The sequence below is a fragment of the Centroberyx gerrardi genome, chromosome 12 (genome assembly GCF_048128805.1).
Source record: "Centroberyx gerrardi isolate f3 chromosome 12, fCenGer3.hap1.cur.20231027, whole genome shotgun sequence".
NCBI classification, from domain to species: domain Eukaryota; kingdom Metazoa; phylum Chordata; class Actinopteri; order Beryciformes; family Berycidae; genus Centroberyx; species Centroberyx gerrardi.
Window position 1 is genome coordinate 12,165,693 of NC_136008.1, and position 14,760 is coordinate 12,180,452.

General features: G+C 42.7%; 3 protein-coding genes across 7 annotated transcripts; all 3 read left to right on the forward strand.

Moving 5' to 3' along the window:
- The first annotated feature begins 639 nt into the window (after window positions 1–639).
- On the forward strand, window positions 640–5,060 carry rap1gapl (RAP1 GTPase activating protein-like). Of its 2 annotated transcripts, XM_071909265.2 has the most exons (19): window positions 640–766; window positions 950–982; window positions 1,142–1,232; window positions 1,484–1,519; window positions 1,611–1,658; window positions 1,848–2,045; window positions 2,185–2,282; window positions 2,437–2,515; window positions 2,620–2,673; window positions 2,794–2,877; window positions 2,984–3,084; window positions 3,172–3,301; window positions 3,453–3,620; window positions 3,805–3,876; window positions 4,009–4,095; window positions 4,214–4,369; window positions 4,475–4,558; window positions 4,657–4,679; window positions 4,770–5,060. In XM_071909265.2, exons 1-19 carry the CDS (start codon window positions 696–698, stop codon window positions 4,858–4,860), a joined length of 1,704 nt encoding a protein of 567 aa, XP_071765366.2. In that variant the 5' UTR covers window positions 640–695; the 3' UTR covers window positions 4,861–5,060. The 2 variants fall into 2 exon arrangements, with proteins under 2 accessions (XP_071765366.2, XP_071765375.2); XM_071909274.2 differs by lacking the exons at window positions 640–766; window positions 950–982 and having other exon boundaries at window positions 999–1,232; window positions 1,825–2,045.
- A 214-nt stretch (window positions 5,061–5,274) lies between these two features.
- Window positions 5,275–7,975, forward strand: LOC139918674 (glutathione S-transferase kappa 1). 3 transcript variants are annotated; one of them, XM_071908098.2, is made up of 8 exons: window positions 5,275–5,529; window positions 5,560–5,736; window positions 5,829–5,910; window positions 6,038–6,166; window positions 6,538–6,683; window positions 6,798–6,914; window positions 7,030–7,123; window positions 7,746–7,975. In XM_071908098.2, exons 2-8 carry the CDS (start codon window positions 5,611–5,613, stop codon window positions 7,793–7,795), a joined length of 744 nt encoding a protein of 247 aa, XP_071764199.1. In that variant the 5' UTR covers window positions 5,275–5,529; window positions 5,560–5,610; the 3' UTR covers window positions 7,796–7,975. The 3 variants fall into 3 exon arrangements, with proteins under 3 accessions (XP_071764199.1, XP_071764206.1, XP_078143069.1); XM_071908105.2 differs by having other exon boundaries at window positions 5,275–5,393; window positions 5,617–5,736; XM_078286943.1 differs by having other exon boundaries at window positions 5,285–5,359; window positions 5,617–5,736.
- Window positions 7,976–8,189: 214 nt separating this feature from the next.
- Window positions 8,190–14,690, forward strand: styk1b (serine/threonine/tyrosine kinase 1b). 2 transcript variants are annotated; one of them, XM_071908087.2, is made up of 10 exons: window positions 8,190–8,669; window positions 9,924–9,979; window positions 10,312–10,497; window positions 10,950–11,285; window positions 11,699–11,880; window positions 12,053–12,127; window positions 12,480–12,688; window positions 13,311–13,351; window positions 13,529–13,625; window positions 13,772–14,690. In XM_071908087.2, exons 2-10 carry the CDS (start codon window positions 9,925–9,927, stop codon window positions 13,962–13,964), a joined length of 1,374 nt encoding a protein of 457 aa, XP_071764188.1. In that variant the 5' UTR covers window positions 8,190–8,669; window position 9,924; the 3' UTR covers window positions 13,965–14,690. The 2 variants fall into 2 exon arrangements, with proteins under 2 accessions (XP_071764188.1, XP_071764181.1); XM_071908080.2 differs by having other exon boundaries at window positions 8,191–8,674.
- Window positions 14,691–14,760: the final 70 nt, after the last annotated feature.

Consider the following 14,760-nt stretch of genomic DNA (forward strand, 5'->3'; position numbering starts at 1 on the left):
GGTGTGTTCTTCCCATTCATGGAAATTGGCTGTGTGGCAAATCATGAAGTGCCATAAAGGGGTTTTATTATCCTAAATATAATCAATTTATATATACCATATAATTTGTAACATCTAATAGGCTACACCCCACCCTCCTCTCTCTCTCTCTCCCTCCCTCCCTCCCTATCTCTCTCTCTCTTTCACTCTCACTCACTCTCTCTCCACCTCCACCTATCCTCGGGCCTACTTTACCCTCCCCTGCTGTCTCGCTCCTCACCCTCACTGTGTGTGCTGTCAATAATTGATGATTCTTACTGACTCAAAGGGTAACAGGTCCAGGAGAAAATGTCTCATCCATTTCTTTATTTATTTCCAGGTCTATCTTTACCCTCAACCCGTCTGAGAAACCACCACAAGTGTTTATTAGAGCATGGCGATCAATAGATGAAGCGGTCTAACTGTGTCTGTTTTATGTCAAGGGTTGTGACAGTTGCTATCTATCAGAGTGCACCTGTGACCATGAGTGGGTTAATGCTGCCTGTCTGGCTGACAGCAGGATAGAGGGAGGGAAGGGAGCTTAAATGAGTGAGAGGCAGGGGGCAGAGAGGAGGAGGAGTGACAGAATGATAGAGTGAATTAATTCAACCTTAGCCAGCCCTGATTGACTCCATCGCAAACTGGCATGTACAAACATTCACAGTGACACAAAAGCCATGGAGAGAGAAAAGAGGAATGACATCTTCTTCTCCAGAAAGAGAAGTTTCACTTTTGGGGCATATGGAGGGTGAGTAAAGACATCCTTTGTGTCAGAATAGCACTACTGGGTTTAGATTCTCTCACGTCAACATTCATTTAGGTAGATGAATATCCTGAATAATTGATGTTGTTTTTAGATATAAGTATCTCTATCTGTGTATGATGCAAGTCAGTTTTCTTCTCTGAGTAGTTGCCACTTCCTTGTTTACAGTGTGGACAGATTTACATGTGGGGATGAGACAAGGTGAGGCTTTATTTGACATTTTATCCCAGTTGTTTTGATATCAACTCCAGTCGGTTATTCCATGCTGAGACTATAGTCTGGTATTGTATACAGCAAGTCTTGAATGAGAAGTGATATGAGTTGTGCTCTTTTCTTGTGTAAATCCACCTGTTGCTGCAGACCTGAATCTGTAGAACACAACATACTGGACATTTTGGATTCTCCTGTCAGTGAGACCAAGCCTTTCCTCTCTGCCAGCAGCAACCAGAGGGTGATATCATTATCTATTCATCATTCACTTTATCTTCTCATTTTAATTAAGTATATTTAATGTATTTCCATATCCTGTCTCACTAACAGGCTGGCTCTCGTCACGGCAGTAAGCTATTCCCGTTTCCATTTGTGCTTTGTCTAAGTGTTTGTCATGTTCCTCTTTTCTCCCCACGTTTCCCCTTTCCTTTCTTTCTGTCTGACTCTCCCCCTCCTTTCTGTCTCACGTCCGCCACCCGTTGTTCAATTCAGGCGACAGAGCTGTTTGAAATCATAGAAAAGCTGCAGGTGAGATTACAGTATGACTACTACTACAACCGTGTATCCAGTGATGTCTGAGCAGAGTTTTCTTATGATCAGTGCTCTTCGTCTCCATCAGGGCAGCAGGATCGATGAGCAGCGATGCGAATTCCCTCTACCGCTGAAGGTTAGTCTTCAGTCAGAAAATGCTAATTATACATATATATATACGGGTGTGAACCTGTGTGTTGACACTGACCTTTCTTTGATCACCATATCACTTGTTTCCCCAAACAATAAAAGTGAACTCACAGTACACCAGACAAGGACAGACCCTCATCAACAGTATATAGGTGCTCATCTGTGTCTATTTCAGTCTCAGCTTTTAAAGATAGGCGGCGAACTGCCCCTCATCCTGCCACCAAAGTTGGGAGGCTACTGGATAGACCCCCCTCTGGAGAAGCTTGCAGATGCGAGTCCCACCTCTTCCCACTGTGGCCTCGACCCAGAGCGCTACGACATCATGGAGAGAGACAGCGAGGCCAAAATCTACCATGACTTCTTCCGCTCACGAGTTAGTAGGCTTTATCTAGCTAAATGAATTCCCTTGTATTCTGTTTGATTGTTGAAATAAACCACTGCAAAATCTCAAGGAATGTTATCTGGCCTGGACTAGTGTTTTTCACTCTTTGCACCCACTTTTCCCCTCGTAGTACCACCACTCATTCACAGCAGTGGATCCCTCCTTGGGACCGCTGGTTCTTTCTGTGTGTTTGGAGGAAGAGGAGAAGAGGCTCCGGGTGATTTTAAGGTTGAGGTTTTTAACAACTGTTTTCCTGCACAATATGATCCCTTTTGTATTCCTCAAGCTGCAAGCTGAATACCTCTGTATGTAACAACAGTGTTACTTACTAGCAATATTGCATAGCAAAAAATGACATAGAAATTGTTTCTCTATCTCACAGAATGAAGGAATGCTCGTTGCATGGAGTTTTCTCTGTCTCTCTTTTCCCCAATATCCCTTCTGCTGTTGAGTTAGCAAAGGTATCGAACTACAAATTCTCCAAATAGTAAACTGTTCATCAAAATTCATCAATCAGTGAGCCAATAGATGTATGACTATAGAGCCACTGTCATATCCCTTCTAGATGCTCTGTGACAGTGTGGCAGTCTCCAGGTTTGAAGTGGTCAGCTATCTCAAGGTAACGCTCCGCCATTCCTCAGCCTTATTGATGACATAGAAATTTACTCATGAAATTACAACAAATCCTCTTTAACCCTCTGTCTCCATCATATTGTATCTGTCCCTCACTGTCACTCAGGCTCCAGAACTCATAACAGCTTTTGATGAGCACAGAGTGTCTCCTAATTTCAAGTTTGGCATACTGTACCAAAGGGACGGGCAGGTAGGAAATGGTGCTATATTCCCCAATGTCTTGCCTTCCTCAAAAGACTGCAATATGGCACCATATATGTTCACTCCCTCTCAGACACAATCCCTTCTTTCTTCAGCTCACTGAGGAGGACATACTTAGTAACAACGAGGAAAGCGAAGAGTTTAAAGAGTTCCTGTCTATTTTGGGGGAGACCATTCAACTGCAAGGCTTCACTGGGTAAAGTACACCATGCTGACATTGCTTGATTGGAGAAAAAAATGACACACATATGGCGTGTTATATCACATGATGTCTTATCTTCAGATTCAGAGGAGGTCTGGATGTGTGTCACGGCCAGACAGGAAGTGACGCAGTCTTCACTTCCTTTCACGGGAGAGAAATCATGTTCCATGTAGCAACTAAACTGCCTTTCACAGAGGGCGACCCGCAGCAGGTCAGTTACTGTATCATCCCGTCATCCGCATCATCGTCTGTTCTGCACTGATGATTCACAAGCCAGTTTTTCCCATGGACTTTTTGGGACTTTTTACTTGAACAGACACTGACAGACTTTCATTTCTCCTTCTCCTCGTCACCCCACGCAGTTACAGAGGAAGAGACACATCGGTAATGACATTGTAGCTTTGGTCTACCAGGAGGGCCACACCCCTTTTCTATCTGATGTCATCAGCTCCCACTTTCTGCACTGTTTCCTGGTGGTCCGGAGGATGCGGAGGGGGGAGGAGGAGGAGACAGGAGGAGGTGTGTACCAGGTGAGTGAAAAACAGTCCGGCTCTAGAAAAGGCAATATAGCCATCTGCCTTATGTCTCAAATATATATCATCCATGCCCTCCACAGAAATTCAAAGTAGAGGGACTGGAGTCTTGTTTTCAAAGTTTGCTGATTTACCTTTATTTTCCAAATGAGCACAACTGTTTTCCATCTCCTCTTCACAGGTGTCGGTCACAGCCAGAGAGGACGTTCCTCCCTTTGGTCCGGTCCTCCCAGATCCTCCCATCTTCACAGATGTAAGAAAAAACACCAAGATCAAAAAGCACCCTTGACTGAACTGCATTCATTTTTCTGAAAATTTTAAAGAAGTGCAAAATGTATTGTTGAGATGTTCCTCGAGTCTTGGTTTCTTCTGTCCTGTCTTTTAGCATTCCCTGCTGAGAGAGTTCCTCCTGACCAAGCTTATCAACGCAGAGATTTCCTGCTATAAGGCTGAGAGGTTCAGCAGACTGGAGGTAGACGGAGATACAGCACATCAACTGTGTTGTAACTTTATTTATGCTCATTAGGGAACACCCATGTCATAAGCTTAAATCTTCTGACTTTACTTCTCTGTCCTCCTCTCTGATGAAGCTGCGCACTCGTTCATCGCTCCTGGAGGGCTTGCAGGCTGAACTCTCCACCCGTTCCCAGTGCATGATGGGGGATCCATCACTGTCCGCTCTCCCGTCTTCTGAGGGGGTCAGGGGTGTGCCTGAGGGGAGTGGAGGCTTCATTGAAAACTTTAAGGTGAATTCTAGCACCCATCACTTTTCAAGTTTCAGAATCTCTCCCATACTTGACTCTACTGGTTTAACCTCAGATCGGGTTAATACTTTGAATCTCTGTCATCAGAGAGCCATCAGAGTGCGGAGCCATTCTTTTGAGGCTCTTGGGGTTCCCAGGAAGATTGGTGGGATCGTAACACAGAAGCCTAAGGTAAAACCTCATGCCAAGATGTGATGAATGTGTTCTTTGACTATATAAATGCTTATTGAAAGTGCTGAGCTAATACTCATTTCTAACTTCATTTACAGACATGTGAGAAAGATGGAGAGAGGTAAGACTCATGAAATAAAAACAGGTGAGAAGTTAATTTTCCATATGAATTGAAGCAGTAATACAGATAACTGTTTTCTGTTGTTTTCAGTGACAAATCTCCAGGACCTGCGCCGCCTCTCATAGACAGTTTGGGACCAGCAGAGCTCAAAGACCAAGCAAGCCCTCAGGAAGAGACGTAGATGGAAATATTAATGTGTAGATTTTAGACCTTAATGTATATATAAACATGTGGTTATTACTTGATTATCCTGGTGGATGACTTGTATGTAAATAGAGAGTAAAAGTAAATATAACAAATAATATTTTACTGTTATAGCAGTGACATAGATGAATAAAAAAAAATCTTCCCATTGTATTTCTGTGAAATGTATAACTTCTATAAAAAATGACAAGAATATGGCTGAAATAAATGAAGTACTTACTAGCTCTGTCATTACAAGTGACTTGTGTCTTTGGAGGTCACACTCACACCAGTAGATGGCAGTAATGTGTTGCTCGGTGTGTTTGTCCAGACCAAACGGGGACAGAGGAAGTGCACAGCGCTCATTTCTCTCGCTGCCCACACACACACACACACACACACACACACACACTTGCTGAGACTATCCGTAGCGCTTGCAGCTCTACTCTACACAGTTGTGTTCGTCTAATTCAGCAAAAGGAAACAATAACTGCTAGGTATGCATGGACGTGACTGGTGAAATCAACAACGGTGATTTCTGTTTACATTCTTGCTGCATTTAATGTGCATCAACTTAATGCATGCACTGAACTGAACGGGACTGCGAGCAGCCTGCGCCATCGTTAGGTGAACTTTGACACACTGACCAGACAGACGTTGCGATTGTGTGAAGTGCAACACGGACAGACGCATTCAGAGTTAACACTTCTCACCTATTCACTTCACTCTTCGCCTAACTTTACATTTCATGCAGAGTAGAGTTGTTGCAGCCAAGCAGCGGCAGCAGTCCTCTACTGATCTGAAGATGTCGTCCAAGAAAGTGATCGAGTTGTTCTATGATGTGGTTTCTCCATACTCTTGGCTTGGCTTTGAGGTTTGTACTTTTTTTTTTTTGATGTCGTTATTTAAGATAGTGAGAGATTTACTTGAAAGTGAAGCTTTGCATTGCTTTATTTGTATTGACAGGTCATGTGCCGCTACAGAAACGTGTGGAACATAGAGCTCAAACTACGCCCCGCGTTTTTGGGAGGCATCATGCAAGGGTCAGGTAAGATTTGGAAAGCTGTAGGCTGTTATAGCGCCTGTTGAATGTTCATATCATAGGCTGCACACTTTTGAGTGGACACTATTACTATTGCCACGTTGCAATATCTAAATAATGTTTTGTTTTTTAGGCAATAAGCCCCCTGGACTGGTTCCGAACAAATTCTTGTACATGACCAAGGATTTGAACCGCCTGGGCCAGTATTTTGATGTTCCCCTGCAGCCTCCATCTGACCCCTTTGAGGCCATGTTCAAAAAAGGTAGGCTACACACCAGCGTCTCCACAGAAGTGACTGGATCAGTACCATGAAAGTGCATTCACTAGAAAGTGGTGTCATTGTGAAAATGGTGCTTTCAGCCCATTTTTCTAAAAAGATAATCTTTGCACAACCCAAGTGCATCAGAGGGGAAAGATAAAATCAAAATCTGTTGACACACTTGACTCACAAAGGTTTTATTTCAAGACACAATGGTCATTTTGGTCACCAAAACATCTTGAAAGTGTCTTGAAATAAATCCCTTGCAAGTGAAGACACTGTGCATTTTCTACCCTTTCCCCTTTTATTGTTTTATTGAGCGAAGGTAATGACAAGCACGGAGTACTAGCTCTTACTCTGTTTCCTTATCTTAGGCTCCTTGTCCGCAATGCGATTTGTGGCAGCAGTGCAAGAGAGGGAGAAGGGTGGAGACAAGCAGGTGGAGCAGGTGTCCCGAGAGCTGTGGAGAAGGATCTGGAGCCAGGACAAAGACATTACTGAGCCTGCATCACTGTCCGAGGTACCAACTTCTTCAGCCCACAAGTGGCTGGCTGCATTTGAGAAGCCTGACTTTATTGATAAGGATAAAGCAGCACTATTTGGTTTTGTGACTGTGTTACAATTTTTTTCCCAGGCAGCGATGAAAGCGGGCCTGTCTGCCAGCGAGATTGAAGAGCTGCTGAAGCTTTCCACCTCTAAGGAAATCAAAGACAAGCTGAAAAGCACGACACAGGAAGCACTTGATCAAGGGGTCGGTTGGATGCCCTTCCCTTCTCCTTGTAGAATCATTTGACCTCATCAGTTCATGCATAAGAGTAGACTTTACAGTGAAATTAACAAAATCTCTCCTCTTGCCTCTCTCCCAGGCGTTCGGCTTCCCCCTGGTTGTGTGTCATGTAAATGGAAAGGCAGAGATGTTTTTTGGTTCTGACAGATTTGAGCTCATGGCCCACTGCATTGGTGAGCATGCTGTCTTACATTATTCACAAATGCAGCATAATTTACTCTCAAAGTGATGATGGCATATACACTGAAAAGCCGTCTCTTCAAAAGTGCCTCCCATGGCCCTCTTCCCAAAGAAACATTCCCCTTCTCTCCTCACTTTTCTTGCTCTCTGAAAATCCCTTCTGTTTCTCTCTTATTTGATGTCTTTTCCTCTCACTTGCTCTTATATGACCATTCTGTGATCACAGGAATATTGCAGGGACACTTTGCACTCCTTATTTTTAGTTGTTTGTAATTTTTGGTATTATTCAGTATGAACTGAAGCTTATTTTACTGCTGCACTCACTTAAGTCACGCTTGATAAGCGCATGAGCTAAATGCCTTAAATGTAAATGTAAATATATGATGTTCTTTTCAAATAAATTGTAATAATCTACATGAATTCCGCTTGAGCCATCCACAAGTTTATTTAGAGACATTTGATTACTTCACAACAAACTGTTGTAACAAAAATCTGTTGTAGCTTCATTCTTTTCATTTTGTGGTTTGTGCATAGTTATTAATTAGCCTCTCCTCAGCAAATCAAGATCAAGCTTCCTGATATCTTTGACCAATCCCATTCTTTTTTCTCTTCCAGGGGAGGAGTGGGTGGGACCTCAGCCTGGTAAATCAGCTGCCAAACTGTGAGCTGAAATCTGCCTTGAATCACTGTTGGTGTGCTCACAGATCCTAGGATTTGTATAGCATTCTGCTTTTATGTTTAATTAATTTTAACACATTAAACCTCTGATTTTCTGTGCTGGGCATCTTGAATGCAAGCTGTATGTTTCCAGTGGATCTCATGAACATAAATAAATACTGTAGATAATGTGTACCATTTTACTGTTTTTAAGCTCCTTTTGAAGTACAGTTTATTGCTGACTAAATGCTCCACGGATGACAAAGCTTGCCATACGGGTTCCGGGGCAGTGAGGACCAAATATGCCTAACAAAAGGCTGAGGACTAAAAATGACAGGGTAAAGTGGCAGGACCAGTTTCCCTAGACAAAGAAGAGACAGGTAGGGCTAGCCTTAGCTGACATACACTGGTTTGAGCGGATAGGAAATTAGACAATGTGACAGAACAAACCCCAAGAAAGCCGGAGTTTGAGAGACTGTAGATCATCATAACCTGATATCAATGTGATGCATCACCGCCCTAATTGAGAGAGAGAGAGAGAGAGAGAGGAGGAAGAAGGAAGGAGGGAAATAGACGAGAATAAGAGGGATAGGGAGCAGGTGAAAAGGGTGGAGTTAAGAAAACACTGAAGGTGGAACTTCGACAAACAGAGAGCAGCAGAGTGATCCCCCGAGCCCGACTAAAAACACCTGAGAGAAAAAACAAGACAATGAGCATCTGAACAGCACAGCTATACCTGGACTGCACCTCGACCATCAACACACTCAGCTGGCAAGATGTGTGAAAAGTGCCTGACCATGTGAATGACAGGAGGACTGGAACATGACACTGCATTAACTGGATCTACATTTTTCTTTGAGATATAAGACTCAGTTGAAGGAGGTGAGGTAAGGATTTTATATTTTTTTTGTCTGTGTCCTGTACATTCATTTGATGTCCATAACACTTGTTTTGTGTGTTTTGTTCAGTCATTTAATATATTGTGAGGGTGGTTACTTGGTGTATATGCATGAGAGATATGTTTTTTCAACACTTTTTTTTGCTGTGTATCTCAGTCTGAGTGCGCTCTTTTGATGATGTCCATGACCTTTTGTTTGTATCAGTATGTGTGTGAGTACTGTACGGGAATATACACATGTTTTCCCTTTGGGTGTATAATATGACACTAGCCTCACTGTCAAAAATGCAGATGGACAGGTTAAGAGATCTTAGCCCTGCCGCAAAAGTGTAATCATGTGGTTTGAGGAGTTTCCATGTGATGCAGTGACATTTCTGTCCCACTGTAGATGATATCTAAGACAGCTGTGGCTGCAGAAATGAGGCGACACCCAATCTGTACCACATCATAAGGATTCCACAGTTAACAGATCGGCTACATTTTTTCTGTGTGGCTTTAGTGAAGGGTGTGCCTTGTGGGTAAACTAGCTTTGTCATATCATATTACTTTCACAGCAGACTGCCACAGGCTTACTGTAGAGGATGGTGGGCAGCAGCCTCTGCTGTAAGTGACACAGGGAGATTTTAGCCTGGAAATGTTCAGTTTCTGTGTGAATGTACACATAGCCTGAGTGTTTGCTCTGTATCCAGTTTGTGTAAAAGAGGTAGAAACAAAAGCAATGTGCAATTTCTGAGTTTTTATTCTGATTGCTTTAGCTGCTGGCGGCAGGAAGGAGAGGGTTTGGCACACGTCAGGGTCAGTGAGACAGTGTCTGAGGTTCCTGGTCTCAGTTACACGTGTTTCTCTGTTTGCCCAGACACCTTCTTATACTGATTACTAGTAAGAGTCATGTTACTATTCACAGATACTGCTCCAGTAAAATGAGATTTAGCTCTATCATCGTCACAATCCATTGCTATTCATCATTCATGCACACCTATCTAACTGTCCATCACGTAAAGCCTGTAGAAAATATCTTGAGGCCATAGGAACTGTATGTACATGATATACAGAAAAATGCCCCATTTGTTTGAGTGTATATTGCAGACACCTGACAGCATTTCTTCCAGCTCAGAGTCAGTGAAAGGCTAGATGGAAGAAATGGACAAAAGTGGATAAAATAATGTCAAAAACAAAACGGATGCTGAATTTCACAATCTGTTCATTCTCATATTTTCATCTCTTTAAACATTTGACAGGATGTCTTCGCTGTCAGAAGCAGACGACCGCTGCAAGCAGGGGGACACCATCTGTGGTAAGTTATAAATAGGAATAGAACTTAAAGATTTTTGGGCATTAACCTGGCCAGGCCACTTGGGCGACTTCTCAATACCATTTTCCCTTAACCACTAGACTTTCTGGTTAGTGAGAATGATTTTCTCATTGATTGAAAATACAAGCTACAGTCTAGAGGCCTCGTAGTGAAACACACACACGTCAACACACAGGCTACAGACAAACTTGTTTGTTATTCAGGATAAACAGGACAAACTGCAGTAAAGCCCCGCTCTGAAGACAATCAGCCATGCACTCGCTGAGTGATTTTAAAGATGAATATTTCCGTGTGTCTCTGTTCCTTCTTTGCAGAGATCCGTGTGTATGAGCAGGAGGTGATCATCGTGCCCATCCTGCTGCTGGCCGGGTTCCTGGTCACCCTGGTCTTCATTCTCTTGCTACGCTTTTGTCCGGAGAAAGTAGATCGCATCCGACCGCAGGCCTCCGTGACGTCCGACAGGTCCCAGCGCTCCAGGAGAGTGCTGCATGGCATTGATGGTGAGAGAGAGTGACAGATACAGATAGGCCAGATTAAAATGGTTGATATCAGAATTTAAATGACTAAGAAAGTTCAAATGCTGGGTAATAAAATGGACATACAATAAGGCTTCTCTGGTGCGCCGATTTCAAATAGGCTTAATTCAAGAACAAAAAAAAGGGAAATCCGCACTCATATCATAGATATCATATCTTAGAAATTAAATTATTCTATTTGTGTATTTGTTGTAATGAGCAGTGCAACGTATATTTAGGGCATACTGTTTGCATGAGGTGTGGGTGGATGTGTGTATGTTTCAATGACACAGGCCTTTTTCTTCCAGCACTTACACAAGGACTAATAGCTCTATTTACCTTGATATTGACAGGTGTATTATGATGTTAATACTTGCTGATCCCTAATGGTCATTATTCTTTCCCTCTCTTATCCTCGACGCCCTCTCTGTCCACAGCTCCACCAGGTATCAATGTTTTGGAGCATGAGAGTATAGCTCTGGACATGCCCAGTTCCTACTCCACCTTCAACCCCCCAAACACCTACTCCTCCTCCAAAAACCTCTCCTTCTCCGTGGGCGCACCCTCCCTGCCGCCCAGCCCCCCGCAGCAGCCCTTCAAGCCCAGTTTCACGCCGACGGTCCAGCCCAGGGAGTTGCCCCGCCAGAGGCTGCCGGAGTCCTTCAACCTCGTCACCCCTCTGCCTGCCGCCTTCGCCCTGCGCTCCGACACGGCGGTCTCCCTCTACAGGGCCCGAATGGAGAACAGGAACGTGGTCCTGCGGGTGCTCAATGGTGAGAGGAATTAAACTTCCACTGAATTTCAGAGTGTTTAGGACAAAGAGATTTTGTTAAAAAAATGCATAAATAGATGCAGGATTTACTGAGTTTGAGTAAAATGAGGTTTTCACCAATATTGTACTTGATTCATGGATCAAAGATTACCCGGAGCACTAAAACACAGAAATCCATTTTGGACGCCCCTCTGTCTTAAGAAATGACTTACAGCCTCTGCGATTTGGAAATTTCAGAAGTTCATATTGTGATTTTGATTTTTTTTTTTTCAAGTAATTGTTCAGCTCTACTCAGTATTGCTGATAGGCATTAACAAGACTCATCTGGTCTCCAGGATGTTGCTACTACATCTACAATAACTTGGTGAAGGTCCTTTTTCACGTTCTTCTCCCTGTCATCCTCGTCTTCTTCAGACTCCGCTGACGCCACAGAGAGACACAGCTTCCTGGGCTTTGCATCCTTCCTGGCCCAGCTGGGACCGCACCCCTTCCTGCCAGAGCTTCTCGGGGTGGTCTCCTTGCGGGCCCCGCTGGTCACTGTTGTGGAGGAGCTGGAGAACAGAGACCTGCTCAGCTTCCTGTGGCGATGTAGGCAGGTAGGGAGTGTGAGGGCTCTGCCACCAAAAACTTACTGCCTCAGTGTGTGTTAACTCATTGTCTGTGGTCAAACCATTCCCATACACTAAAAGGTAAATGGTATTCATACAAAGGGCAAAGGAAAAACATTGACAGGAAAGTTCTAATTTGTGTTTGTTTGTTTTTTGTCAGGAAAATGTGGATTCTTCATGTGAAATGACTGAGAGACGAATCTTTACCATGGCCAAACAGGTGGCTTCAGCGCTGGTCAGTATGCAAATATAGGATGAGCCTTTCCTCACCTTTTTAGGCCACATGTTTGACTTTCAAATCAGTGTCACACAAGATGACAAGATGACATAACAGTGACCCGATCCTAACCTCACCTCACTAACGACTTGACGACAGGGCATTTTCCCTCTGACTGACGACGCCACCAAACGCGACGCCACTAAATTGTATTTTATTTTCATGTCAACACAGATTAATGAATTGAATTAAATTGAATGAAGGGATAAAGGACAAGAATATTGTGTTAAATTCTGAGATGTTTTCTCTTCAAAGTGTCCCATTAACTGACCATGACCCTTCCTAATGTGTCGTCTTGTTGCCCAATTAGGAGTTCCTTCACAGCAAAGATCTTCTCCATGGCAACATCCGTGCTCACAGCATATTGGTCAGCAGGGAGTACACAGCCAAGCTCTGGGGCCTGGATGGGGTTTACACAAGGAAGACCCAGGGAGCCACTCAGAGTGATGATCCTAGCATGAAGAAATGGCAAGCCCCGGAGCTGTTAGCCAAGAGACCTGCCAGTCAGAGCAGTGATGTGTGAGTTTTATAGAAGTCAATTTATGTTTTAAATGCTGTGTGTCACAAACATCATCAGTTAGATACTATTCATACTAAATGATTTGTGGAGAGGCTTTAAATATATGTATGTACTAGGGGTGTAAAAAAACATTTATGCGTTGCAATGCATCATTTTAGAAAGCCAACTGCATTGATTTGAACAGTTGGAATCGATTAATATTTTATTGCATTAAGGTGAGCTGCTAAATAGAAGGTGGAAAGGGTGCTAGAAACGGTTGTTGAAAATATGCTATAGACACACTGAGCTGCTTTAAATTGTGCCTTAAAATGACTGTAATGCTTTGAACTAGTGTAAGGTTTACATATGTTTAATTATTGCTGACTGAATCAGTTAAGTTATTTCTTACATATTACATTTGTAGAGTTATTATACTTTTTGGAAGTATCAAAATTAATCAAATCGAACTGTGGGCAGATTGTGAGATTTTATGATGCATTGAATCTTTGCTGAACTCGACATTGAATCATTGTTGGATTGAATCGTTACACCCCTAGTATGTACATAAAGAGCACTTGCTGTATGGAAGGTGGCGTGTTTCCTATCTAAGTATAATTTGCCTCTCTCTGTGTCCCTCTCCAGCTGGTCATTTGGCATCTTATTGTATGAAATGGCAACCATGGGTAAGTAGAATGTTATGTTTAACTAGTGACTAGAGTTATCCACCAACTAGGGATTTTAAAACCCGCTTGGCTGTCAAGATCATAAGATTCCTAATAATGATAGAGATAAGAATAAGAATCGGATTTATTTACTAGATAATTGAGACTGTGTGCTACCTACACCCACTTTCTCCCCAGGTGAAGCCCCATTTTCAGAAATCCCAGTTAATGAGCTTCTACAGTTCCATCAACGAGGGAAAACACTGAAAAAGCCTTCCGGCTGCTCCAACACGCTGTAAGTAATCCACTGCGTGTTCCAAATAATACACAACAAAACCTGAAGCAATTCATCTATTACAGTGCTCTTTTTTTTGTATTATTTATGAACGGTGTGGTAAAGAGCTTTTTATTCCCACTGAACTACTCTATTCTCTCTCTCAGATACTCCATCATTAAGGGTTGCTGCCAATGGAAGGAGCAGGATCGACCCTCACTGGCTGAGGTTAGCCGCAAGCTCCTCTCAGGAGAGAAGAGTGCCACCGACAAAGTCCTCAAGGTGCCTGAGCCAATTAACATTGAGCAGTACCTGCAGGAAGCAGGATACGGGGAATCCAACAACTACACTGTTTTCTGATCACTGTCTGTGCCAGCAAAGGAAATGCACTATGCTTAGGGACAAACGCCCCAACGATTCACTTTAAAAACATGAGGTTTTACAGTGCAAGACCATGTCTTATAGGTAAAACATTGAAATTATGTATCCTCCTACTTCAGGCTCCCACAAGTTAAATAATAAGAACATGTGCTAAATAAGTGTAACTATTGTTCGCTTTTGGGAACCATTCAACTTTCCTCTCTCAGACCTCATTCATGTGTTTTTGGTCAAGTCTGTCTTTCTAGACAATACATGTTAAGATCTATGAGGGCGAGTTGGAGACTTATGTCAAGAAATACAACCATAATCATTTTGTTGTAGTAAACTTAAGATACGTAAACTTGACCAAAATACAGCTGCTGCATCTTTAGCTTGTAGTTGATGATACTGTGTATATATGAAGGTTTACAAATCTTGTTTACAACCTGAAGCCAATGTATAATAAGAAATGTAATATATAAGTTATAATCACTATTTTTGTAATGATTTGCATATCTAGCTGAGTTGGGGACAGGAAGAACACATTAAGGTTTCATGTAATGTCTAGCATGTTCATTAAGGTATTATTACACTCACTGTCTCATAAGGTTTTACCTGTAATAAGCTAAGTTAGGCTAATTCATCAGTTCATGTAATCAAAGATCTTGGGCAAGAATTGAGCTCCAGTTGTTTGCACAAACTCAAATGTGAATAAATAAATCATCACAAGGCTCAGAATGACCCTTTCATTTGCAAGTGGATACCACAAAAGGAAAAAAATTAAAAGAAACAATAC

What these genes read in the sequence shown, in the direction of transcription:
- styk1b (XM_071908087.2), top strand. Translation starts at nt 9,925, where the DNA reads ATGTCTTCGCTGTCAGAAGCAGACGACCGCTGCAAGCAGGGGGACACC. An exon ending in TCCTGTGGCGATGTAGGCAG is followed by an intron (nt 11,881 to 12,052) that starts GTAGGGAGTGTG and finishes GTTTTTTGTCAG; the next exon opens with GAAAATGTGGATTCTTCATG. An exon ending in TCCGGCTGCTCCAACACGCT is followed by an intron (nt 13,626 to 13,771) that starts GTAAGTAATCCA and finishes TCTCTCTCTCAG; the next exon opens with ATACTCCATCATTAAGGGTT.
- LOC139918674 (XM_071908098.2), top strand. Translation starts at nt 5,611, where the DNA reads ATGCAGAGTAGAGTTGTTGCAGCCAAGCAGCGGCAGCAGTCCTCTACT. An exon ending in ACTCTTGGCTTGGCTTTGAG is followed by an intron (nt 5,737 to 5,828) that starts GTTTGTACTTTT and finishes TTGTATTGACAG; the next exon opens with GTCATGTGCCGCTACAGAAA. An exon ending in AGGCATCATGCAAGGGTCAG is followed by an intron (nt 5,911 to 6,037) that starts GTAAGATTTGGA and finishes TTTGTTTTTTAG; the next exon opens with GCAATAAGCCCCCTGGACTG.
- rap1gapl (XM_071909265.2), top strand. Translation starts at nt 696, where the DNA reads ATGGAGAGAGAAAAGAGGAATGACATCTTCTTCTCCAGAAAGAGAAGT. An exon ending in AGGCTCCGGGTGATTTTAAG is followed by an intron (nt 2,283 to 2,436) that starts GTTGAGGTTTTT and finishes TCTATCTCACAG; the next exon opens with AATGAAGGAATGCTCGTTGC. An exon ending in CAGGAGGAGGTGTGTACCAG is followed by an intron (nt 3,621 to 3,804) that starts GTGAGTGAAAAA and finishes TCCTCTTCACAG; the next exon opens with GTGTCGGTCACAGCCAGAGA.